Here is a 26,419-nt window from a genome sequence, read left to right on the forward strand (position 1 = left end):
CACTCGTGCCCTGTGGATAGGGGCATTGTCATCCACTCCCATCAGGATAGAAATTATTCACCATAAGTTGAAGGCGATCACTCAGAATGGTTCTGTATGTACAGTACTGGTGTTTATCTTGCCCTCTAGGGCAGTGGTATTCAGTCGGGGTTGCGGCGTAACTGCAGTGGGGTCGCCAAAAGAATAAAAAAATAGGGTACTGATTGTTGTATGGGACAATATATAAACGTTTTAGAGAAAGATCATTAGAAAGATTACATTTTGAGTAAATGTATTTATTGGTTTCTTTTCATTTTGATAAGAGACGAAAATGCAATTAATTAAAGGTTATTTGTTGATGTAAAAATCTGCCTGAAACAATTGGTGGTCCCAGCTGAAAAAGTTTGAATACCACTGCTCTATGGGTTGAGTGGTCATAAACCATGGCAGGAAAATGCACCACACACCATAACAGAGCCCTCAGAACCCTCATTTACTCAAGATTTTCTATTATTTTGGCAGTTACCTGTAGCTAGCTACTAGTGGCTTTTGAAAATATATTGACTCAACAAAACTTGCCAAGCAATCACAAGTTAGTAAAGGTATAATAAAATATGTAGCTAGAATAGGGTAGTGACGTTCTTGTGTCATTGACAACATGGTGGGGTTTAATGGGGCAATCTGCAGATCAGACAGTGTCACCCAGTCTCTATCTCTATTGATGTAAGGACCGACCATCCATGAGATCAAAATGATTCAATCCAATCGCATTTTGTCCACTATATGCACGTTTTAAAGGCAATGTTCCAGTGATAGCAGAGACCACATTAACGGTAAACGCAGCACGTCGGCTCAATCGGAAATGACCTTGATATGTCAATTGCGCTGTAACACAGATCTTCCACAGTCCGAATTGAATGTTGGCCTTAATCATGTGTTTGTTTACAATTACATCGTTTACAAAGAAGTAAAACAAGTTTATATTTTGGGTTATAACAGTTGAACTAAGCTCATGAGTCATTTTTAAGTTATATTCTTCAAAAGTCAATGGGTATATTTCAAAAATGGCATGGCAAACAAACCAGGTTGAGATCTACACTTCAAGACCAAACAAATGCAGATAAAACATTTATTTCCATAATGTGTCATGAGTAAAAGAAACAGCAAATGTCAAATTGCAAACATAATTTGATGCCAAAAAAGTTTTGTACATTCAAACCAAACCCATTAAACTGCTGTAGCACGTAGCCTTGCCATTCCATTGCAACAGAATCAGAACAACCTTCCTAACTTCCGCTAGAGGGCCTTCGAACATAAGGATGTTCGAAGGCACATTGATCTAAAAGCACTGTAAAAGTGAAAGAAATGTTATGGTCTCTTTAGCTTAGGAAGGTACATTTACTTATGGACTACCACCAACAAATAAGTAGCATGGCTAAACGTTGGAAGTGTTAGGAGTTATACATTTGCCTGGCTAAACATGACACAATCATGTTCAAAATATGTCTATGAGAATGGGACAAGTACGGGGAAAACAGAGAAGAAAACCTAACATTTAAAATGAAAGTATTTGCTGTGTCTTCACGAAAGTGGAAGGTAAACAGGAACTTGTTAAATCAAGAGGGGATAGAGCAATCAATCAAACATAAGTGCCCACAGAATTGGGATCACTGAAAAAAATATATTTTAAATTTAAACCTGAAGAATTTTTACATATTGTATGACACTCATGGAGTATGGCCTAAGCATAAAGGAAAATAACTATATATTTTCTTTAATGAATCACACCAAAACAGAGGATCTTTCCTTGGAAAAATATATGCACATCTTTGAAGATTAAGCGAATACAAATATAAAATGAAAACCCCATGTTAAAATCAGACCTTTTTGTGTGGACGCCAACATTCAATTCCTCATGTCAAGGGATCTTTACAAGTCTCCACTTTATGTGTGGGCCTATATAAGGTGGTGGGAGGACATTACATTTTATCTGTATGATACTCATACCAACGTATATCAATTTTCTGAATATCATGTTACTTGGTTCTGCACACCATTTTATTTATTAATCCAGCAGGGATTTTCACAGCCTATAACAATTTGCAATAAAGCTGGTGAATTCAGATAGGTTGAAGGGAAAGGATGATATCAGTAATATGTTTATTTCTTCACTGATTTCAATAACTTTATATTACCATGTCATTATTTGATATTGGATTACCATGATATATTCTTCCATCATAGTTAACAACCACTGACCAGTGATATAGAAACATTCGGAGAGGCATTTTTGGTAGAAGTACAAAATCATCTGGCATTATCCAGAGTAGTGGAATGGTGGCAAATTAACCTTAACATTTGAGAGGTTGATAGGCATTGGCTGTGTGGCTATGCGAGGATTTGGACATCTTCTAAGTCATCGCGGTTTGTTATATTGTGATAAGTCCTCTTTCTGCTCTGAACCGCTGCATACCTAAATCTCTTGTCTTCATAATGTATCATCTTTTGAATATATATAACTATATTTATACAGATTGATTGAGATATATCTATATATATCAATCAATCAAACACAGATAAGCTCAAGACAGTACTGGTCAATACACATATACAGAGAAGACTGGCTAGGGAGCTCTCAACAATGTCTCACAACAACTGCTATCTCAAAGATCTAAAGCTTCTGGAGGATCAATTCCTTTCATTACCCCTACATCGCACTGCATCAACATTAATTGTACATAATTCTGAGTCAAGTGGAATGTAAAATTGAGAAGCCAACCAGCCATCACAGCACTTATCAGTAGGCAAACCAATTTGTCCCAATCCCAGATGTGGACTGGGAACAAAGCTATACATTGGTTCATAATACGGATGGTAATGTATACAGATGTATACATGTGTGACACCTCAGATATGGACATCTGCTTATGGTTGAAAACTGCTGGATTTTATTTAGTGTGAGTGACAGTTGAGAGCTCGGAGGCCTGAGTGCATATTTACAAACTGTGCAGGGTGCTGTTGCTGTGAATGGGCAATGTTCTGGCCGCCACAGTGGCTCTATTTGTGGCTCCACTGTTACAGCTCTTCTGTCATCTGCAGCAGAGAGTTGATGGCGGCATCCTTGTTACCTTGCTGGGCCTCAATTACAGTGCGGATCACTTCCCTGTCCAGATTGGGGAACATGTCCTGCAGTGCCTTAAGATCCTCCTCACTACAGGGAGCTTCTTGTGGGGCGACTGTGGGTGCTGCAGGCATACCCATGGGCACCATTCCCTGGTTGTATACAGTGGGCACTCCTGAGAAGAGCAAACCAGAGAGAAATGGGTAAGCAACAATCTCCTATTAAATGTATAATTTAAAACAGGTCAACAGTTCTTAAGGGCAACACACTCTAATAAACATCAGCCTTGCACAGTAAGTAGATCATCTGCTGGGTGCCGATGAGCAGTGGCAATTCAACATGTAGAATAGTCGGGAAAATGAACAGAAAATGACAATGTTCTGTGGTCAATCAGAGGCGTGGTTTGTTTCGTCCTTTAGTTTGACTTACATAAGGCAAGTTATGACCACTTCCATTTGGAAAGTAGACTAGCAATCAAAATAGAACTGGGTCTTAGATGGCTGCAGTGTCTCTGTCCAAGATTGCCAACAGTTGAAGACTGACTTGAGCCCTTTTTAATCTGTTTATAATTGTATAATTAGCCTAGCAGTAGTAATTATTATGTTATGGGTTAGATGGAAAGATCTATGTGCATTGTATTTGGAAAGAGGGAAAGGGGGCCTGTCTCTGAGGGCAAGAATGATTCCATAAGGGTGGAATAGAGCTGATGGAGTTCGAGCTGATAGATCATAATTACTGTTCTATAACACTGTCTTGTATCTTTACTGTTTTAAATACTCTGAATATGAATATACAGTTTTTATATATTCTTAGTGATCAAAAGTAGTGTTAGATTTAGGCTCTTTGTGTATGAGGAGTGTAATTATCTAGTGGATTGCAGTAGCCTGTAGTCGTGTTATGACCTGTATGTGTGCTTTTGCAGCTGCAACACCCAGTGTGGTGAATTAATCTAACTTGAGTTTTCTTGGAGTCCGTTTGGATTATTGTATCAAAAATTAAACCTAACACTACATTACAGTGGAGAGTATGGTTCTACTCACCTGCAATGGGTACGTATCCTACCCCGTGCTGATAGACTGTGGGCATGAGGACAACGGGTGGAGACATATGCATACCTGCTGTCATGTTCTGAAAGCATGAGAGCCAAGAGGAAGAGATAAGGGGCAAGTTGTTAGATAACATCAATCAATCACTTTCAAACTGTACTACAATGACAATGTACAATGTGAGCATGTGTGCTTTATGAACTCACAGCATAAGACATGACCAGGTTGATCATGCCCTCCTTGTCATCGCCTTGTCTGCCACTGAGGCTGTACCACTCATCAACCACACTGCCCTCTCTCAGGCCTTCCGGGATGGTGACGTGTGTCCATGCAATTCTGTCATCCATGGAGAATGCCCTCTGGAAAAGTGACCAGCACAAACACCTCAAATCAGTAACTTGTCCCTAAAATCAAGGATGATCATCGAGAAATACTCAAAGTAGATTGCTATCAATAACTCTAGACAGGCCTAGTTGTCGAGCCAATAACAAGTTATGATCTTCTCCTCACCCACCGCCCCCTAATTCCTTCTTTCTCACCTCATCAAAGATCTCCAGGTAGAAGGAGTCTACTCCAGGTGGGACAGTGCACTGGATAACTTTGTTCCATCGTGGATTCTTGGCACCATTATGGGCTGTGGGTGTTTCATAAACAGCATACCCTAGTCGGACCCTGCAGTAAGGGTCCATGCGTGTCATACCATAGTTTTTAGCTAGCTTGGCCTGGAGAGAACAGGGACATAACAGTGATTCACAGGAAAACATTCCCACTGCATTAATATACTTGTGTTCCACAATAAGTCTTAATTCTAGGGAAAGACCAAGCAGATGCAGTTAAAAACACCCTACCTGCACTACAGTGATGCTAAGCCGCCCTACAGTGCCCAGGGATCCCCCATACTGCAACTGCTGCGCTGCTTGGGCATCCAACTGAACTTGTTGCTGCTGCTGGGTGGGAGTAATACGCAGGAAGTCTTGGGGCAACTCCCCAATGTATACCTAAAAAGACAAAAGGAGTGGAGGAATTTTGAGTGAGGACAGGCAAACCACACTAGAGGAAGAAAAGGGTCACAATATGCAGCGATTTCTCGGACACACCATTGATAGCATGTTAGGTGACGCGACAAACGGACGCTATGTGAGAATTCTACAAAGAACAGGAGTAAACAAATCTATGTTCACTAAATGTCAATAATATGGTCGTCAAAATACATTCATCATTTGAAAACATTAATGTGGCAGTTGTTACCCATGTCTAAAACTCCCAATACTGTAATGTTATGATATTTACGCGATATGAGACAAACTAATGCAAGTGCTAAGAATTCTATGGGACAGCCCTTTTTGTGAAACCCGCGAAATCAGTGTGTTCATATTTGCTTTTGGCGTAAGGTATTCCTCAACCTACCAGAGTAAGATCTGTGTGACATTGTATTGCTAAGAAGTATTGGAAAGTCCTGAGGGTGTTTCATGGGTATTGGACATCCTTGGACTGAACTATAAGGTAAAACTATATTCTTTCGGCTCTATCATTAAATTTTTTCTTCAGAGACACAAAAACACATAGCAGGTTACAAAGTAGAGCTTCATAGCCAGTGTTGCCAACTATTTTTCAGTGAGACCAACTATTGGCTCCTTGATTTGTCGCTAGATTACGTTTTGCCTTGCGGCACAGCTGCGGTCCCCGATGAAGCATTTTCTTCTCCCACTTTTGTTTTCTGCAGAATTGATTTGGAAAAGTCACTAAAGGCTATCAAAAATGTATAAACCCACCGTGTCAAAACTCCCCAAAAGGCAGCCTGAAAAGTAGCTGAATTTGTCGCTAGAACATTTGACCAATAAAAGTCACTGGAGGGGTCTGAAAACTTGCTAAATATAGCGACAAAGTCACTAAATTGGCAACATTGCATCGTAGCTACAATTTGATGTAGGGGTTGTCAGGGGTTGCTCCAAATTCTTGTTCCCCCACTCACATTTCCATGATGAGTGCTAGCTTGCCAGCTGTGTGGGAGTGCTTGACACCGTTCCCTGAGGCAACTGGGGCGAGAGGGAGCACTGTGCAGCATTGGCAGTATTATGCCACTTTGTGTGATTAATGGTTTTATTCTTTCAAGTAAAAACTACAAGAATTCAGTGGCGACAGGCTCACAATCGATAACAACATAGCTAAGTGAATTGAAAATGTGTCCCATCTATCCTTCTGTGCAGCTGGCTAGCAGGCAGCTCACTGTCTCTTCTGAGCCTAGGCTAATTATTTGCTGGAAATGGTGCAGTTTATACTCCCTTCACCAGAGAAATTCATCAACCACAACAAATAACATTACAATGTAACCCAACTCAGGCGTAGGCCTACCTTAGAAGTAAGCTATGTTATTAGACTAGTAGACTTCTGTGTAACAGTTCAGACTTAGTGAGAAGTGTGTCTGTGTTAGGCTATGTGTGATGTGGTGTGTGTGTGTGTTTGTTGGTGGGTGCTGTGTGAGGATTCAGAGAAATGTGTGTCTGTGTTTAGCACTGTGTGTGTGTGTGTGTGTTGGTGGGGGTGCTGTTTGAGTGTGTGGGGATGCTGTGTGTGTGGGATATGCAGAGTGTGTATGCAGGTGGCGCAGGGTTGGGCCTATTATTTGGCACTCTAGGCCTATTCAGTTGGACAACTAAATACAACATAACTGTGATATATACTGCCCAACAGTTGCTAATTGGTAAATACTAAATAGTAAGCCTGCTTTTTGTTCATAATTATGTAATTAATCCCAATTATATGCACTCTTAACACCCCTGGTGTGTGTTTGTACACGGGCATGGGCTCCACCTTACTCCTCAGTGTAATCTACCAGTTCTGCATAAAACATCAATATATGTTAACAATGACCACCTTAGTTTAAATGAATGGTCTTAACTTGCTGTATTTTGTGTTTATTCCATACTTTAATATGCTAATTGATCTGTATCACATTTTTATAAATTGTACAAAAAATTATTCTAATTTCATAAATTGTTTAAAATTGTTACAAACTCTCAGTTTTGCATAAAACATTAAGATTTGCTAATAATATGACCATCCCTACTTTTAATTATTGGGCTTTAATTACTGTAATTGTGTTTTCCATACTGACTCATTTGCGTATTAAGTGCCTAATTTTCATAATATGGCATTTTAATTTCATACATGTAATTTTATTTGAATCATCTCTGTGTTCTACATAAACCCTGAAAATGGCATAACAATATGACCACCCTATCTTTAGTTATTGGACAAAAAGTGTCAGGTGACTTGGTCCCTTATACTGAGAAGGCTTTTCAGTCCAGGGTTCAATCAGTCTGGGAAACCGGTCCAACATCATCAGATCTAGCTTGGCCATGCCTCTCCATCACTGCCCTATTGGAGGTGGTTCAGTAAAATGATGCTTAATATCTCTTGCCTAGACTTCAGCTCAAATTGGCTAACAGACGGCAGTGGTTTAGCTGTGTCCTGATAAACTCAAGCAAGTTTAAATCTGGGCGAGTAACATTAGCTAAGCTGGCCATATAGACACTAGCTACAGCCATTTGCCTCACATGCTGACCACACCACTCACGTGCGTTGCAAAATAAATGTACACATACAGTTGAAGTCGGAAGTTTACATACACCTAGGTTGGAGTCATTAAAACTAATTTTTCAACCACTCCACAAATGTCTTGTTAACAAACTATAGTTTGGCCTCAGAAGCTTCTTGCTAATTGACATAATTTGAGTCAATTGTAGGTGTACTACCTTCAAACTCAGTGCCTCTTTGCTTGACATCATGGGAAAAACAAAAGAAATCAGTAAAGACCGAAGAAAAAAAAATGTAGACCTCCACAAGTCTGGTTCATCCTTGGGAGCAATTTCCAAATGCCTGAATGTACCACGCTCATCTGTACAAACAATAGTACGCAAGTATAAACACCATGGAACCACGCAGCCGTCAAACCGCTCAGTAAGGAGACGGATTCTGTCTCCTAGAGAGGAACGTACTTTGGTGCAAAAAGTGCAAATCAATCCCAGAACAACAGCAAACGACCTTGTGAAGATACTGGAGGAAACAGGTACAAAAGTATCAATATCCACAGCAAAACGAGTCCTATATCGACATAACCTGAAAGGCCACTCAGCAAGGAAGAAGCCACTGCTCCAAAACCGCCATAAAAAAGCCAGACTATGGTTTGCAACTGCACATGGGGAAAAATATCGTACTTTTTGGAGAAATGTCCTCTGGTCTGATGAAACAAAAATATAACTTTTTGGGCATAATGACCATCGTTATGTTAGGATGAAAAAGGGGGAGGCTTGCAAGCCGAAGAACAACATCCCAACGTGAAGCATGGGGGTGGCAGCATCAAGTTGTGGGGGTGCTTTGCTGCAGGAGGGACTGGGGCACTTCACAAAATAGATGGCAAATGGGTCTTCCAAATGGACAATGACCCCAAGCATACTTCCAATGTTGTGGCAAAATGGCTTAAGGACAACAAAGTCAGGTATTAGAGTGGCCATCACAAAGCCCTGAACTCAATCATATAGAACATTTGTGGGCAGAACTGAAAAAGCGTGTGCGAGCAAGAAGGCCTACAAACCTGACTCAGTTACACCAGCTCTGTCAGGAGGAATTCACCCAAAATTCACCCAACTTATTGTGGGAAGCTTGTGGAAGGCTACTCGAAACGTTTCACCCAAGTTAAACAATTTAAAGGCAATGCTACCAAATACAGTTTGAGTGTATATAAACGTCTGACCCACTGGGAATGTGATGAAAGAAATAAAAGCTGAACTAAATCTTAAAATAAAGTGGTGATCCTAACTGGCCGAAGACAGGGAATTTTTATTTGGATGAAATGTCAGGAATTGTGAAAAACTGACTTTAAATGTATTTGGCTAAGGTGTATGTAAACTTCTGACTTCAACTGTACATGCTATTCAATCATTGCACACACACACTGCGTCTGCGTAGCCAGGCACTAAAATAGAACTTGGTTCTATTTGTAAAGCTTAACACGCTGCAAGTCCAACCTCTCCCATCTCCTCATTGGTTTTTAGGAGCATATACACACATGGGTGATTGAAAGATTAACTGAGGTCCACACTCCAGTCGGTAGTGGCAATGCACCTTAAAGTTAGTTGCCAACCGCCATATAAAGTCAGAAGAAGCAGCAGCCTGGAGGAGGAGAGATTACTAGAAAAGAAAAACTTTTACCCTTTTATCTGTGGATTAGAGGACCTTGTGAATTTCAGGTAAAATAACAACCCAATACGACCTCCCGTGTGGCACAGTGGTCTAAGGCACTGCATTGCAGTGTTAGCTGTGCCACCAGAGACTCTGGGTTCGAGCCCAGGCTCTGTCGCAGCTGGCCGTGACCGGGAGGCCCATGGGGCGGTGCACAATTGGCCTAGCGTCGTCCGGGTTAGGGAGGGTTTGGCCGGCAGGGATATCCTTGTCTCATTGCGCACTAGTGACTCCTGTGGTGGGCCGGGCGCAGTGCACGCTGACCAGGTTGCTAGGTGTACAGTGTTTCCTCTGACACATTGGTGTGGCTGGCTTCCAGGTTGGTTGCGTGCTGTGTTAAGAAGCAGTGCGGCTTGGTTGAGTTGTGTTTCGGAGGACGCATGGCTCTCGACCTTCGCCTCTCCCGAGTCTGTGTGAGAGTTGTAGTGATGAGACAAGACAGTAACTACTAACAATTGGATACCATGAAAAAGGGGGTAAAAAAACAACCCAATGTTTATATCCCAGGAAGCTAGCTAGCTATCCTAGGAAGCTAGCTAGCTAAATTGCCATAAATCTTCAATGCTTTTCGACCTGTCCCCAAATTAATATAGTTGGTTCAGAGTTTGTTTTGATATTTCAATCTGCGTGTCTTGATCGCGTCTGGGGAGTGGGGACAAAATCAACATGCTAGACGGAAGATGGCAGAAAGGGAGGTTTTGTTTGATACTGTTAGTGAGTCGAGTGAAGCTAATAGTACAGAAAGTGAGAATGAGTGGGTGACACCGGCAAAGAAAAAGGGCAACAAGAGAAGTAAAGCTATGTTGGAAAATAGGAAACCACTAGACTCGGTTTTTGGTCCGAGTCAGGGTTTTGGATCAGTTCTGGATCAATAGTACTTGGGAAATCCATTTAACGTCTCCATGAAATCTGGAATGTGTTGGAAAAAGTGTGGAATCAGTGAGTCACAAGAAGTGGTCTTATTTAAAAAATGTTGTGTGTCTGCGGAGCAGGAGAAGCGCGTGTTAAGACTCACAAAGATAGAGTGGAATGTCTCCTGCATGGATTTTCGTAGCAGACCGCCTATCAAGGGGGTTATTTCTGGTGTGGGGCAAGAAATAAAGGCTGAGGATATAACTGAAGACATCGATGGAGTGGTCGGTGCACGTCGATTGACCTGTATGGTGTACGGAGAACATAAGTTCCCTACTGTTCTTTGATGAAGAGTCTCTCCCTAGATACCCTGTAAGAGCTTTTGTGTACAAGCCCCTTCAGTGTCATGAATGTAAAAGATTGTGTCATGTGTCAAGTCTGTGCAGACGGGATGAATATCATATGCCAGATGAAGGGAAATGATGCACCTGTGGAGGTGAACATGCGCCTGAATTCTTGGAGTGCCCTGTTAGGGTGAAGGAAAAAGAGGTGGAAAGGGTAAAGAGTGTCCAGCTGTCTCCTATCTGGAGGCGGTGAGAAAATTGGAAGGAACAAGTGGCAGAGAAGAAGCAATGGTAGAGCCACCACGACCAGTGAAGGTTTCTCATCAACTGAGGGATAGTGAATTGCTACATGTTAAAAAGGTGGAATTTGTATTATTTATTGCAATGGTCATAAACTGTACAGCACAAGCGGAGAAGAAGTCTAAGAAAATTGGAATCATTGTGAATACCGCTGAACGTGTTTTTTGTCTTTGTGATTTCACAGCTGAGGCAGTGCAAGAAATCCTGTCGGTGAAAGTAGCCCCATCACAGGTAGGGATGTATTTTATGTGGTTTTATTTGTGATTGATGTGGACTGCGATATGATGATTTATGTATTTTTTTAGTTGACGTGTTTTATTTTGTATGTCCTTTCCCCCTTTCCCGAAATGGTTTCTTTTTAGTTTCTTATTCAATACCCCGTCCAGCTGGTGGCGGTAATACACCATTAACATTGGATACCAACCGCCGTTAAACCCTATCGAAGAACAAGTAACGTTAGTTAGCTAGATAACTGGCTAGTTGAGTTTAGATTTAACCAGCAGCGTGCTAATTTTCGTAGCTGGTTAGCCTAGTGTTAACCACGCCATTGTGGTTATTGCTCCTGGCAAGCTCTAGCTAAGGAGCGCAAGCTAGCTAACGTTAGCTATATCCAGAGACTTGCCAAACTTTAGGCTTGTAAATTTGCTGGCTGACGTAAAAACGACCCACCCAGCAAGCTAGCTTGTTGAAGCTAATGTATCTACCTGGAAGTTAATTAGCTACGGTAACTAGTTAACTTTGTTAAATTAACTAACGCTACGGTGTTGTTTGCATTAAAACATTGCTGCAAGCTACAGATAGTGATTATTGACGCTAACGTTAGCTAAAATGGTGTTTATCCGTGTTCGTAAGCTAATTTAACGCTAGCTAGCTACTATAGCTAGTTATCTGACGTTAGTTGTTATATTTACCTGTCCTCGTTGGGTGCTAATGGTAGTACTCATTCCGTTTTGAAGTGTGTCAGTTTCACAAATAACGAAAGCCTACTGTGACCGTGTACAGTTAGAAAGAAGAGAGGAAATATGACTAGCAAAAAAAGTAAACAACTCAAGCTCGCCAGCTATCCAATCGTGTCACGCCAAGAATCCTGACTAATCAGCTGACTTGACTTTGTTCCGCTTCTGATTGGTGCGTTTCAGGACACCAGTAAGCGTGCAGTCGCAATTTCAGTCTGATTTGGGCGAGAGAAAAATATAGTGCAACTCAATTATCCATAATAGCCAATAGCTCTTCTCCTTAATTTTCACAGAAAAACAGGACAGCCAGCATTTGCGTTAATCTGTTTTATTTCTTTCCCAGCATGTGCATAGAGGAAAAGCAGATGAGGACAGGAAGGCATAGGCTATTCACTCATGGTCCCGAGTTCATTCATCAAATCCATTATTTTCCTCCTATTAGATTGAAGTGAGTTGTGAGTATCAAATCTTGTTCACACTGCAGGCCTTAATGCTCAAGTCAGTTTCGTTTTTCAAATCCATTTTGGAATACTGACTGTCCAAACAGCAAGTTACAAGTGACCAAATCGAATTTCAGACAGCAGTCATTAGTTGACATGGCCAAGCTAGTTGTCATAGTAACGATTGGTGTGCGCACTGGCAGTGGTGTTGGCTGATTGGTGGTGGTGCTCTTACTTCTTCCTATCACTCAGAAGTTAAGTAGCAAGCTAAGGTGACAACAATGCATGCCATGTAAGTTTCCCAGTTGCTTTGAATGGTCAAAATCATAGTTTAAGAACACTTTTCGAAGGATAAGATGATCCAACATTCAAAACAAACCATTTTTGGCCACAGTAGTCAACTAGCTAGCTAGCCGTTTAGCTTTCTAGCACATTCATTAATTTGTTTGTAAACATTTAACAAGCTAGTTAGCAACCACATGTTCTTGGTAAACTGTCAACAAAGCAGCTAGCAAGCAACAAGATATGCCAAATAAGTCTAAAAACCAATTAAGGGAAAATAAATTAGATTTGACCATTCAAACACAAGGTATATGGCCAGGAATCAGATTTGTATCTGACTTCAAACCACCTTAATGTGGTTTGATATGTTTGATTCCATGTGCTTTTTGGCTGTTCAGACTCAGTAGCGGTGCATGGGTAAAATCACTGGGGAAGCCAAGCCCCCCAAAAAAGCCATATTACAGCCATATTACATGTGTTGTGATAACTGTGTTGTTTGCTCTATAACCTGTTAGTTCATATGCCTTGCCACTGTGATATATAGGCCTACGGCCGAAACATTAATAAGACAATGGGTGTGTTCGTAAATTCAATCTGGAGTGCCAGAGCTCACTCTGAGCGTTTGTAAATTCAGAGTGTTTCACGGGTTGATCTGAGCGTTCTGACCTCAAAACAGCAATCAAGCACCCAAGTGAACTGGCTAATGTTGGCTAACTTGCTAGCTACTTCCAGACACAAATGAGAGTACACCTCACTCTGACCATTTTACTCCCCCTAGTAGAGCTGGTTAGGCTGTTTTCATGTTATCTAGAGCGTTGGTGACTAACTGTGCTGCTGGCAACAATTGAATTACTCTTTTTTGCAGATGTTTACTGACACCGGCCATATTCAACTGGCGTTGAGCATTGGTAAATTTAATCAGTTATTCTGCGTTCTGGCACACTCAGATGAGAGTGCTCTGAAATCGGAGTAGATAGCCAGAGTGAATTTATGAACGTACCCAATGGCAGAATAAATTCAACCACACATTTGTTTCATCACGAAACCGGAGAGCATCTGTCAGATGGAGTTCACAAAGCATATTGGATGTAGCATCAGTTACATTACCTTTTATTTGTATTTATTTATTTTATTTAACCTTTATTTAACTAGGCAAGTCAGCATTGTCAATCAAGTTAATGTTTTAACAATTTTCAGACTACTAAACAACTATTGATTTAGAACACTGGAGTTACCGCAAGACACAAAGAAAACATGAGCTGCCTCCACTATTCCAGCACCATTTCAACTTCAACATTTCAATATCATTAAATCACCTACAGTATGCTTAGTATAATACAGTGACAACTAAAAGATTAAAAAACCGAATAATTTTTTGTGTGTGCATAAGTGGAAAAATCATGTTGACTCACCCTACTTGTAGAGAAATACAAATGTCATCTTCCTCTGTTTCATGTTGCCGAAATAGTCTATGACTCTGTCATACAGTACATGCTTTTGATTTTGTTGTCTTAGGCTACTTGGCTGAAATGCTTGCTCGCTAGCCTAACTTCCTTTCATGGGCAATGATTAGCCAGCTTGTTAACATTAACCTTCTACATCTAGCTACACTGATGTAAAGTGTTGGTCCCATGTTTCATGATCTGAAAGATCTCAGATATTTTTCGTAGGCACAAAAAGCTTATTTCTCTCAAATCTTGTGCACAAATGTATTTACATCCCTGTTAGTGAGCATTTCTCCTTAGCCAAGATTATCCATCCACCTGACAGGTGTGGCATATCAAGAATCTGATTAAACAGCATGATCGTTACACAGGTGCACCTTGTGCTAGGGACAATAAAAGGCCACTCTAAAATGGGTAGTTTTGTCACACAACACAATGCCATAGGTGTCTCAAGTTTTGAGGGAGCATGCAATTGGCATGCTGACTGCAGGATTGTCCACCAGAGCTGTTGCCAGATAATTAAATATTCATTGCTCTACCACTGTTGTTTTAGAGAATTTGGCAGTACGTCCAACCAGCCTCACAACTGCAGAACACGTGTAGTCACACCAGCCCAGAACCTCCACATCTGGCTTCTTCACCTGGGGGATTGTCTGAGACCAGCCGTGGGATTGCACAACCGAACAATTTCAGCACAAACTATCAGATACCGTCTCAGGGAAGCTTGTTGTCCTCACCAGGGTCTTGACCTGACTGCAGTTCGTAGTCGTGACCGACTTCAGTGGGCAAATGCTCACCTTCGATTGCCACTGGCACGAAAGGAGAAGTGTGCTCTTCACAGATGAATCCCGGTTTCAACTGTACCGGGCAGATGGCGTTGTGTGGGCGAGCAGTTTGCTGATGTCAACATTGTGAACAGAGTGCTCCATGGTGGAGGTGGGGTTATGGTATGGGCAGGCATAAGCTATAGACATCGAACACAAGTGCATTTTAGCAATGGCAATTTGAATGCACAGAGATATCGTGACGAGATCCTGAAGCCCAGAACAAAAGGATTGGAAAATAATTTAGGTTCCAACCCCTGGTTGTCAACTAAGCTGAATTCAATGTGAAATCAACAAACAATGTCACCAAGTTATTAGATTTAGGTTAAAAGTTAGATGAAAAAAGGCAATGCCCCTACATTGATGACTTTTTGCAAATCCAGTGAGTTTCCCACATTGATTCAACGTTATGACATTTAAGTTTTTGGTTGAAATGACGTGGAAACGATGTTGATTCAAATAATTTGTGTTTGTGTGTGCGTTGCCCTGGATGTTTTCCCTTTAGTAACGGATAGAGAAGGAGTCATTTAATAGTCCCAGAACTGATTTGGGAGTGATCATCATCATCATCACCTATATAAGTTGATACATTGACTGAGCTTGTAGAATGGAGTTGAATATTTTTCCCTTAGTAAGCCCCAAATCATAATGTAATTGCACCCAGTGGAGCCTGAGCCCCCTGCTCTTCTCAGTGTGTGATTGGGTGTGGGCCTGAGGAGTGTGACTCTCTGAGTGCTCTTTAACAGCTTTCCTATGGCCCTTATAAGCTTTTCAATTAGGGGCGGTGTAGGGTTTAGCGGGCCACGTTGCTGGTTCTAGCCTGCCCAAGAGCACTCAAGTCACATGGGGAGATACGAAGCCCACCCCTACTCTCTCTGCCATTTACTAAATTAGGATAGATTGCATGGCACCTTTGACTAACATCTCTAGACAGTTCAGAGAGGGCTGAAGATTCTGAGAAATCCTTATTGTTCGACCAATGGGAATTACCATGCAGTCATATTCTATAGTTGATTGAAGTCGGAAGTTTACATACACTTAGATTGGAGTCATTAAAACTCGTTTTTCAACCATTCCACAAATTTCTTGTTAACAAATTATAGTTTTGGCAAGTCGGTTAGGACATCTACTTTGTGCATGACACAAGTCATTTTTCCAACAATTGTTTACAGACAGATTATTTCAGTTATAATTCACTGTATCACAATTCCAGTGGGTCAGAAGTTTACATACACCAAGTTGACTGTGCCTTTAAACAGCTTTGGAAATTCCAGAAAATGATGTCATGGCTTTAGAGCTTCTGATAGGCTAATTGACATCATTTGAGTCAATTGAAGGTGTACCTGTGGATGTATTTCAAGGCCTACCTTCAAAATCAGTGCCTCTTTGCTTGACATCATGGGAAAATCAAAAGAAATCAGCCAAGATCTCAGAAAGAAAATTGTAGACCTCCACAAGTCTGTTTCATCCTTGGGAGCAATTTCCAAATGCCTGAAGGTACCACGTTCATCTGTAAAAACAATAGTACGCAAGTATAAACACCATGGGACCACGTAGCTGTCACACCGCTCAGGAAGGAGACATGTTCTGTCTCCTAGAGTTAAACGTACTTTGGTGCGAAAAGTGAAAATCAATCCCAGAACAACAGCAAAGGAACTTGTGAAGATGCTGGAGGAAACAGGTACAAAAGTATCTATATCCACAGTAAAACAAGTCCTATATCGACATAACCTTAAAGGCTGCTCATCAAGGAAGAAGCCCCTGCTCCAAAACCGCCATAAAAAAGCCAGACTACGGTTTGCAACTGCACATGGGGACAAAGATCGTACTTTTTGGAGAAATGTCATCTGGTCTGATGAAACAAAAATAAAACTGTTTGGCCATAATGACCATCGTTACAAACATGACTCAGTTACACCAGCTCTGTCTGGAGGAATGGGCCATAATTCACCCAACTTATTGTGGGAAGCTTGTGGAAGGCTACCCGAAACATTTCACCCAAGTTAAACAATTTAAAGGCAATGCTACCAAATATTAATTGAGTTTATTTAATCTTCTGACCCACTGGGAATGTGATGAAAGACATAAAAGCTGAAATAAATTAATCTCTCTACTATTATTCTGACATTTCACATTCTTAAAATTAAGTGGGGATCGTAACTGACCTAAGACAAGGAATTTTTACTAGGATTAAATGTCAGGAATTGTGAAAAACTGAGTTTAAATGTATTTGACTAAGGTGTTTATAAACTTCCGACTTCAACTGTATATAGAGCATCACAGAGAAATGCAGAGACAAACAAAGCGTAAGAAGAAAGATAATCCTTTTTAATGACATAGCAGGAGGATATTTTTATTTATTTCATCTTTATTTAACTAAGCAAGTCAGTTAAGAACACATTCTTATTTACAATGGCGGCCTACCAAAAGGCAAAAGGCCTCCTGCGGGGATGGGGGCCTGGGATTAAATTATGGATCTGTCTAAGGTGCAGTGGGTGAAGAAATTATTTTAATTGTTATTCAAAGATGTGTGGAGTAAGAGAAACAGAGACTGTCATAACTAAAGAGTATGTTGGACCTTTATCTGTAACACAGCACAATAAGCCATAGAAACAACTGTGCTTTGAACATATGTTGTGCTTATACTGTATAACAGGATCAAATAATTCAGTATTGTGTGTACAGTATGTTGCACTATTTCACCAGAAGAGGGCACATATTCTATCTTCTCATTGGCATCATCAAGTGTGTGTGTGTGTGTGTGTGTGTGTGTGTGTGTGTGTGTGTGTGTGTGTGTGTGAAGGAAAGGAAAGGAAAGGAAGTAACATGGACCCAGACACAGCAGGGTGTGTGTGTCCCAGGCTAGGAAAGGCTGCATGACTTCTGACCCTGCAGAGGACCTGACCTGTCAGAACCCTAAGCTCACGATCACTCCTTCACAAAGAGAGCGGGAAAGGAGGAAGAGAGAGAAAGAGCAAAAAGTCGAACAAAAGAGGGCGAGTTTGAGTCCCAGCAGAGCCAACACATACTCAAGAAAGTCAGGAAGAAAGAGAGGTGGAGAACCCTGTCAAACACTCAGTTTACGATGCATATATTACACTCAGCCTACAATGTATTGCTTGACCCTAAACAAGACCTCTTCGAAAAAGAAATGCTTTCCTAAGATCTTTTCAGGTCTTGGAGAAAGTTACTTTTTGTAATTCTCCATGTTGGCTCTTAGAAATGGTCCCTGAGATTTACTGAGTGGTTAAAAAACCTGCTCTCTTTACAAATGAAAACACTTAATTAAAAAATGTTTTGTTATCTTAGTCACGATGTTGCCCAATGGGAAGACTTTGTGTGGGTTTTGCAGCCGTGTTTAAAGACGCAGTTTGGCATTTATTGGGATGACTCATGTACTGGAGGCAGCCACATCTCTGCAGGGTAGTCACTAGCTGGCACAGCCACAAAGTTATAAAATCTGATTTTAAACCTAACCCTTACCGTAACCCTAACCTTAACAGCACTGCTAACCTTATGCCTAACCCTAACCTTAAGTGAATAGCAAAAAGCCAATGCTATGACTTTTGCAGCTGTCCCATCTATTGGAAAACATTCGGCTTAGCCTCCAGGACAAGATTCATCCCAATAAACATTAACCTGCGTTTAAAGATGCTGTTTTGTTTCTATAAATAATTTGGTAGCTCATTCATATGCAAGTCTTGCTCTATGCTGTATGACCCCCCTGGGAATGGATCTGCATGGAACGAAAACACTGTGGGAATCCACTCAGAGTACCATGTGTAATCTTGAATCTTTATTCTATATCTCACACACGTGTTTGGCTTGTTTGGGAATTTCCACCATATTGCTTATGTAACCGTTGTTAAAGTACTGTGTGAATTTCACCAGGTTCATATATTAATATGGCATGTTGATTTGTTATTATGCATGTCTGCATCCTGGGAGTAGGGGAGTGTGTACTTACGTTTTGCCCTGGGTGCTCGTGCTCAAATCATTTTGATGCACTATGAGAGAAAGAGGCGACGATTTGCAGAACATATGTGCTCTACAAATGTTTATTTTATTTTCTTTTGGATGCTGATGCAGGATACAGAGAGTGAATTGTGCTTAATTAAAACAACCTGATCTCAAAAGTCCACGTCTATAGTCTCAATCAACCACACACAACGCTGAGTTAAAGCGGTGCAGTACAGCACTTATACCTATACACTCCTATCAGGTTTATACAAGTGACTAGAGACTGGTTTAGAGGGTCAGGGCTAGGGACGCTGAGCTAGGGGGTCAAGGCGAGAGGGTCAGGGCTAGGGTTGAATTTGGGATATGTTCATCTCACACAGGTGTAAGGTATGTTTCTCAGTGTGTTCTTTCTCGGAGGTAGGTTGTTCAGGCCTAATTTTGCAGACTTAATGAGATCTGATGTACCTCTGAAGGTACATTATCTCTTAATAAGGCCTAGTTAAAGTAATTATCGTACAGCGGTCCTGAGAAGTCGACAGGCCTCATCATTACACTGATGAAGGTGGGCAGTCCAAGGACGGGTTGAGGAAAAAAGACAAGTGCACTTGTGTGAGTGAATAAACTTTTGGTAGGAACTTTATCTGATGCATTCCATTGTACTCTATTGAGGGAATTAAATGTAGGAGCACTAAGGTTTCAGATACTCATAATAGTGTCTGTTGACGATGGTGTTCTGTTGCCTGCGTATTTGTCTCCCCCTGCTGGTGGTTTTGTATAAGCAGTTTCTTCCTATTGTGACCGTGACCTTGACCTTACCTACCATGTGACCTCATTAAACAGGAAGTTTGTTTTTCTAATGGAAAAGGCAAAGATGGTGGATAAATAAAGATACTTCACTCAGGCCGTTTACCATTGAAAAAAAATCATCCTTTTCTACTTTAAGGGGTGGCTCTCCCATAGACACCAATGCGATAGCAGTTGCGTCTACCTAGTTAATTGACTTCCATTGATGCAGAAAAAAATAGGGAATGGAATGTCTCACTTCCTCTTCTGTCTCTGGAAGAGGGTGGTTGATTCTGCATACAGCACATTTGTAATCTCCATCAATCTGCAATATTATGCCTTTGGTAGCCTTGTTGGTATGTAAACATATTCTTTAAAGGTGCAATATGCAAGATTTGCGACGCCATTTCCTGGTTGCTAAAATTCGAATAAACCGCTGTGAAATATGTTATATTGTATTTTCAGCTGTTTGAAGCTGGTGTAAAAAAACAAAGTGAAAGACGCAAAAACGAAGCTTAAGAACGGGAAGCATAGAAATAGTGCACATAGAAGAGATCTACTGCGTCTTAGACTTGCTTTCAACAAGAATGACAGATCTATAACTCACATTTCTATGTGAATTTGGTTGGGTTTCCCAAAAAGTTACATATTGCAACTTTAACAATTTACCTGATATAGTTAATAGTTATTTTGGTGAACTTTGATACAATATATAATGTGATAATTTTGTAAAAAGTGAGAGCATTTGCTCTATTGTTGTACATGCTAATTCTGTATACTTCCTGTTGTTTTCTCATACAAGACTATGCTAGCTTTGTATAATCATTCATCTGAGCTACCTAGGATGATGATGAAAAATCCAGTGGAATTAAAAAATCATATATCGATTTGCCTTTTTGCGTTGTGGGATAATAAGGAGTACAGTGACACTTTCCATGCTTGGTTTTCCTATCTTTTTTAGTCTGGGTCCACAGAGGTGCTCATGTGTAGACCTAGGACTATTACTAGGAGATGGGAGAACAGCCCTTCTCATCATTATATTAAGGTTAAAGGAGAACAGCCCTTCTCATCATTATATTAAGGTTAAAGGAGAACAGCCCTTATCATCATTATATTAAAGGTAAAGGAGAACAGAACAGACAGTGATTATGAAAGGCATGATTATGAGGAGGAGGAGGGAGAGGAGGAGGACAGGGTCAACCCCTAAGATATACAAAGATACAGGCAGACGTTTATACACTGCACTGTTTTCTGACAGTCAGCCTCTTCACTCTAGTCTCCCCTCTCTGAAACTCCAGGAATACTTTGAACACTTCCACAGTTTGGGGAAGCTGTGTAATGGAGCACAGAATCAGTCTCTGTAGTATTACACAACGTAGACAGAGTCGTGAGGTCTCACTTAAATGAGATAAATGATGAATCATTGGTCCTTTACATAATCCGACAGCTGTGGTTTCCATTTTTAAATACAGTTTGATTCAACTTATCTCCCTCTCATTTGGGTTTAAATAGACAGAGGGCTCCTCAACTTGCGTTCCCTGAGTTCCTGAGTTAACTTACTGTGAAATGAGGGTGCCACCCCCATCTCAGTATCATTGAGTAGACTATCCCCACACTATCAGTGGTTGAAGATGCTATCATGTAAATTCAATCAATTGCAGATAAAGAAACACCACTTCAGGTTCACCATTGATTACTATGGAATCACCACTGTTACTTTAAAATATCCTGTTGCATCTAGGCGTTCCGCTAACGGAACGTCTAGCCAATATCCAATGGAACAGCGTGGCGCGAAATACAAAAACCTCAAAAATCCAATAATTTCAATTTTTCAAACATACGACTATTTTACACCATTTGAAAGATAAACCTCTCCTGAATCCAACCATGTTGTCCGATTTCAAAAAGGCTTTACAGCGAAAGCAAAACATTAGATTATGTTAGGAGAGTACATAGACAAAAATAATCACACAGCCATTTTCCAAGCAAGCATATATGACAATAAAACCCAAAACACAGCTAAATGAAGCACTAACCTTTGATGATCTTCATCAGATGACACTCCTAGGACATTATGTTATACAATACATGTATGTTTTGTTCCATCAAGTTCATATTTATATCCAAAAACAGCTTTTTACATTGGCGTGTGATGTTCAGAACATGTATTCCCACCAAAAACTTCCGGTGAATTTACAAAAATACTCATCAAAAACGTTGACAAAATACATAACAATTATTTTAAGAATTATAGATACAGAACTCTTTTATGCAATCGCTATGTCAGATTTTAAAATAGCTTTTCGGCGAAAGCACATATTTCAATATTCTGAGTACATAGCTCAGCCATCGCGGCGAGCTATTTTGACACCCGCCAAGTTCGGGGCAAACTAAACTCAGAATTAGTATTAGAAATATTGTATTACCTTTGCTGATCTTCGTCAGAATGCACTCCCAGGACTGCTACTTCCACAAGAAATGTTGTTTTTGTTCCATATAATCCATAGTTATGTCCAAATACCTTCGTTGCGTTCAGGTCACTATCCAAAAGGTAACGCGTGAGCGCATTTCGAGACAAAAAAAGTCCAAATGTTCCATTACCGTACTTCGAAGCATGTCAAACGCTGTTTAAAATCAATTTTTATGGTGTTTTTCTCGTAAAATAGCGCTAATATTCCAACCGGACAATAGTGTATTCATTCAAGGAGGAAAAGAAAAAACAGGGTGCTCGCGGGAACGCGCATATCCAATCTCTTTGTCCCCAGGCAGACCACTGAGAAACTGAGCTACTATACTCTGCCCAGAGACAGGAGAAGGCGCAATCCGCTTTCTGAAGGCTTTAGACAGCCAATGGAAGCCTTAGAAAGTGCAACGTAACCCCACAGATACTGTAGTTTCGATAGAGAATCAAAAGAAGAACTACAATTCTCAGACAGTCCACTTCCTGCTTGGAATTTTCTCAGGTTTTTGCCTGCCATATGAGTTCTGTTATACTCACAGACACCATTCAAACAGTTTTAGAAACTGCAGATTTTTTTCTATCCAAATCTACTAATAATATGCATATTCTCGTTTCTGGGCAAGAGTAGTAACCAGTTTAAATCGGGTACGTTGTTTCATCCGGCCGTGAAAATACTGCCCCCTATCCTAAACAGGATATACAAATGAAGTCCAACAGACGGAACAAAGTAGCAGTGCATTTATTATTCAACTGCTAGGACAATATCGCCATGCCAGCGAATTATCCATGTATGGTAATGCATTGTCACGTAAGGGTCTATCTGAGTACCAAAGGTGTACGCACAGCTCAATCAATTCCTCCAGCTGTCAACACATTCAAATGAATAGTGGATGTGTACCAAAATACGCATTGGTTGGGAATTGTGGTGTGGTGCGTGTTTGGGAAGTGCGTCCCACGTGGATGGTGGTCTATGTTGTTGTCCACATGTTGTTGTGTTACAGCCTGAATTTAAAATTGATTAAATTTATAGTTTTTGGCACTGGCCTACACACAATTCCCCATAATGTCAAAGTGGTATTGTTTTAGATATGTATATATTTTTTTACAATTTATAAAAAAATGAACAGCTGAAATGTCGTGAGTCAATAGTTATTCGAACCCTTTGTTATGGCAACCCTAAATATGTTCTGGAGTAAAAATGTGCTCAACTAGTCACATAATAAGTTGCATGGAATCACTCGGTGTGCAATAATAGTGTTTAACATGATTTTTAAGTGACTACCTTATCTCTGTACTCCACACATACAATTATCTGTAAGGTCCCTCAGTTGAGCAGTGCATTTCAAACACAGATTCTACCACAAAGACCAGAGCGGTTTTCCATTGCCTCGCAAAGGAGGGCACCTATTGGTAGATGGGTAAAACTGAAATAAAGCAGACAATGAATATCCCTTTGAGCATGGTGAAGTTATGAATTACACATTGGATGGTGTATCAATACACCCAGTCACTACAAAGATACAGGTGTCCATCCTAACTCAGTTGCCAGAGAGGAAGGAACCGCTCAGGGATTTCACCATGAGGCCAATGGTGACTTTAAAACAGTTACAGAGTTTAATAGCTGTGATAGGATAGATCAACAACATTGTAGTTACTCCACAATACTAATTTAAATGACAGAGTGAAAAAAGGAAGCCTGTACAGAATACATATATTCCAAAACATGCATATTGTTTGCAATAAGACACTAAAGTAAAACTACAAAAAAACGTGGCAAAGCAATTAACGTTTTGACCTGAATACAAAGCCTTATGTTTGGGGCAAGCCCAATGCAACACATCACTGAGTACCTCTCTTAATATTTTCAAGCATGGTGGTGGCTGCATCATGTTATGCGTATGCTTGTTGTCGGCAAGGACTAAGGAGTGTTTCAGGATGAAAATAAACAGAATAGAGCTAAACACAGGCAAAATCCTAGAGGAAAACCTGATTCAAGTCTGCTTTCCAACAGACACTGGAAGACAAATTCACCTTTCAGCAGAACAATAACCTAAAACAGGCCAAATATGCACTTGAGTTGCTTACCAAGAATACATTGAATGTTCCTGAGTGGCCTAGTTACAGTTTTGACTTAGATCTGCTTGAAAATGTATGGCAAGACTTGAAAATGACTGTCTAGCAATGATCAACAACCAACTTGACAGGAATTAAGAATTCCTTAAAGAATAATGCAAATATTGTACAATCCATGTGTGCAACGCTCTTAGAGACTTACCCAGAAAGACTCACAGTTGTAGTCACTGCCAAGGGTAATTCTAACGTATTGACTCAGGGGGGTGAATACTTATGTAAATGAGATATTTCTGTATTTCATTTTCAATAAATTTGCAACATTTTCTAAAAACGTGTTTACATTTTTTCATTATATTGGATTGTGTGGAGATGGGTGAGACGTTTGTTTATTTAATCAGGCTGTAACACAACAAAATGGGAACTAAGTGTGAACGGATCAGCTTGTCCGAAGCAACACAGGCGTGAGGCATAACATGAACAGACCAAAAGCAGTGGTTGTGGTTCCTTTTATTTTTTTGATCGTTTACTAAACAGGTCTTCTTTCGCCTGACAAAAATGGCTCCAGTTCAGGGAACGTCCAACACTGAAACACCAGCATAACAAAATAAATTAACATAAACTAAGCCGTTGACCAAAAGGCTGTGGCCAAAAAGGGAAAGCAAAACAAAAAACGGCTACTCCTGTCTTTAGTCTATGGTCTACACATAATAGTTACAGGAGGAACACTTCTCTCTACCTAAAGCCTGCCTTGGTTAACAGAGAGACAAGGTGCCCCAGACACAGAAGTTTCTCTGAGGTAGGAAAAACCGACATCCTAACAGCTCTACTCACAATTCTCCCCCAGCTCCTCTCCTGGCACACCTATATAGAGGAAGACACGAAGCAATTAGTGGGCCCAGCTGTGTACTAATTGGCTTTACACTGAGTACCTATCCCCTGAGGAGTCTGCTGTCGTAATGCCTTCTGCCGGCTGGTCATTGAACTCTCACATAAGTCAAGGGGTATGAATACTTTCTGAAGGCACTGTATGTCTCAATGGGACTCCGGACTACCATGTCCTAGCATCTGTGATTATGATTTAAGGGTTTATCATGTTCCAAAACATGTATGTGTACGCACAGTAGTGATCTACAATATTGGACCATTGGCTTTCATACTTTTCAAATTCTCAGAGCAGCTCAAACAATTTATCCAACAGTCAACACATTCAAATGTATAGAGGATGAGTACTGGAGACATATTGGTTGGGAATTATGTGTCCCCTGCAGATTGTGGGGAGGTTGGTGTTCCAGCTGTGTCCCCTGCGGCTGGTGGTCTCAGAGACAAGTAATTATGTCACAATGGGACGCTGGACTTTCACGTCTCAGTGTCCGTGGACTATGATTTACTCTTTAAGCGCAAGTCATAGTCCACGGATGCTGAGACGCCATAGTCCAGCATCCCATTGTGACATAGATACTTGGCTCTGAGACAATCATCCGCAGGAGATGTTCCCAACCAACATCTCTCTAGTACGCATCCTCTATTCTTTAGAATGTGTTGACAGTTTGAGAAATTGCTTGAGCTACACTGAGAATTTGAAAAGTGTGAAAGGCAACGGTCCAAGTCCAATATTCTAGAACACTGCTGTGCATACATGTTCACGAGTTTGTACTATGATAAACCTTTTATTAAAGCAACACACATGCACCACCCACCTGAGGATCTATCCTTTTCAGCTGTGTATTTCCTGTGTTTGAGGGGTGCAAAATCAACTTGTCACTTAAATCTCGCTGGATTGATTGTTTTCATTTTAATCCTGCGACTCTTTCATACTCTCACTTGTGCCTGTCGTTTTTAGCTAGATAATGAATTGAAAGTTCAGGCTGGTAGTCAGCTTGGTAAATCATCCTGGTTTTGTGACTTTTTTACTTACAGGCGTACATTAACATATTATTTCAGTTATGGACTATCAGATATGCAATTATATTTTCTCAGGAAGTCGAGAAGCCACCATGTGATGCTGCTGCCTCTCAGCCAAGCTTTTTGACTAGAAGGTAACTGTCAATTATGTATTATTGTTATGTATTATTTTATATATACACTGATCAAAAAAATAAAGGGAACACTTAAACAACACATCCTAGATCTGAATGAAAGAAATAATCTCATTAAATACTTTTTTCTTTACATAGTTGAATGTGCTAACAACAAAATCACACAAAAATAATCAATGGAAATCCAATTTATCAACCCATGGAGGTCTGGATTTGGAGTCACACTCAAAATTAAAGTGGAAAACCCCACTACAGGCTGATCCAACTTTGATGTAA

The 26,419-nt window shown here is 40.5% G+C and overlaps 1 protein-coding gene across 1 annotated transcript; it reads right to left on the bottom strand.

Moving 5' to 3' along the window:
• Positions 1–1,094: 1,094 nt before the first annotated feature.
• On the bottom strand, positions 1,095–11,990 carry LOC115167142 (toll-interacting protein). Its single transcript, XM_029721268.1, has 6 exons — positions 11,795–11,990; positions 4,995–5,144; positions 4,686–4,868; positions 4,353–4,505; positions 4,141–4,228; positions 1,095–3,275 (listed from the first exon to the last, which is right to left on the bottom strand). Exons 1-6 carry the CDS (start codon positions 11,825–11,827, stop codon positions 3,055–3,057), a joined length of 828 nt encoding a protein of 275 aa, XP_029577128.1. The 5' UTR covers positions 11,828–11,990; the 3' UTR covers positions 1,095–3,054.
• Between the last annotated feature and the right edge of the window lie 14,429 nt (positions 11,991–26,419).

The sequence above is a fragment of the Salmo trutta genome, chromosome 29 (assembly GCF_901001165.1).
Source record: "Salmo trutta chromosome 29, fSalTru1.1, whole genome shotgun sequence".
In the NCBI taxonomy this organism is placed as follows: Eukaryota; Metazoa; Chordata; class Actinopteri; order Salmoniformes; family Salmonidae; genus Salmo; species Salmo trutta.

What these genes read in the sequence shown, in the direction of transcription:
- LOC115167142 (XM_029721268.1), bottom strand. Translation starts at nt 11,827, where the DNA reads ATGAGTACTACCATTAGCACCCAACGAGGACAG. An exon ending in TTAGCATCACTGTAGTGCAG is followed by an intron (nt 4,869 to 4,994) that starts GTAGGGTGTTTT and finishes TGTTCTCTCCAG; the next exon opens with GCCAAGCTAGCTAAAAACTA. An exon ending in AGGATACGTACCCATTGCAG is followed by an intron (nt 3,276 to 4,140) that starts GTGAGTAGAACC and finishes TGCTCTTCTCAG; the next exon opens with GAGTGCCCACTGTATACAAC.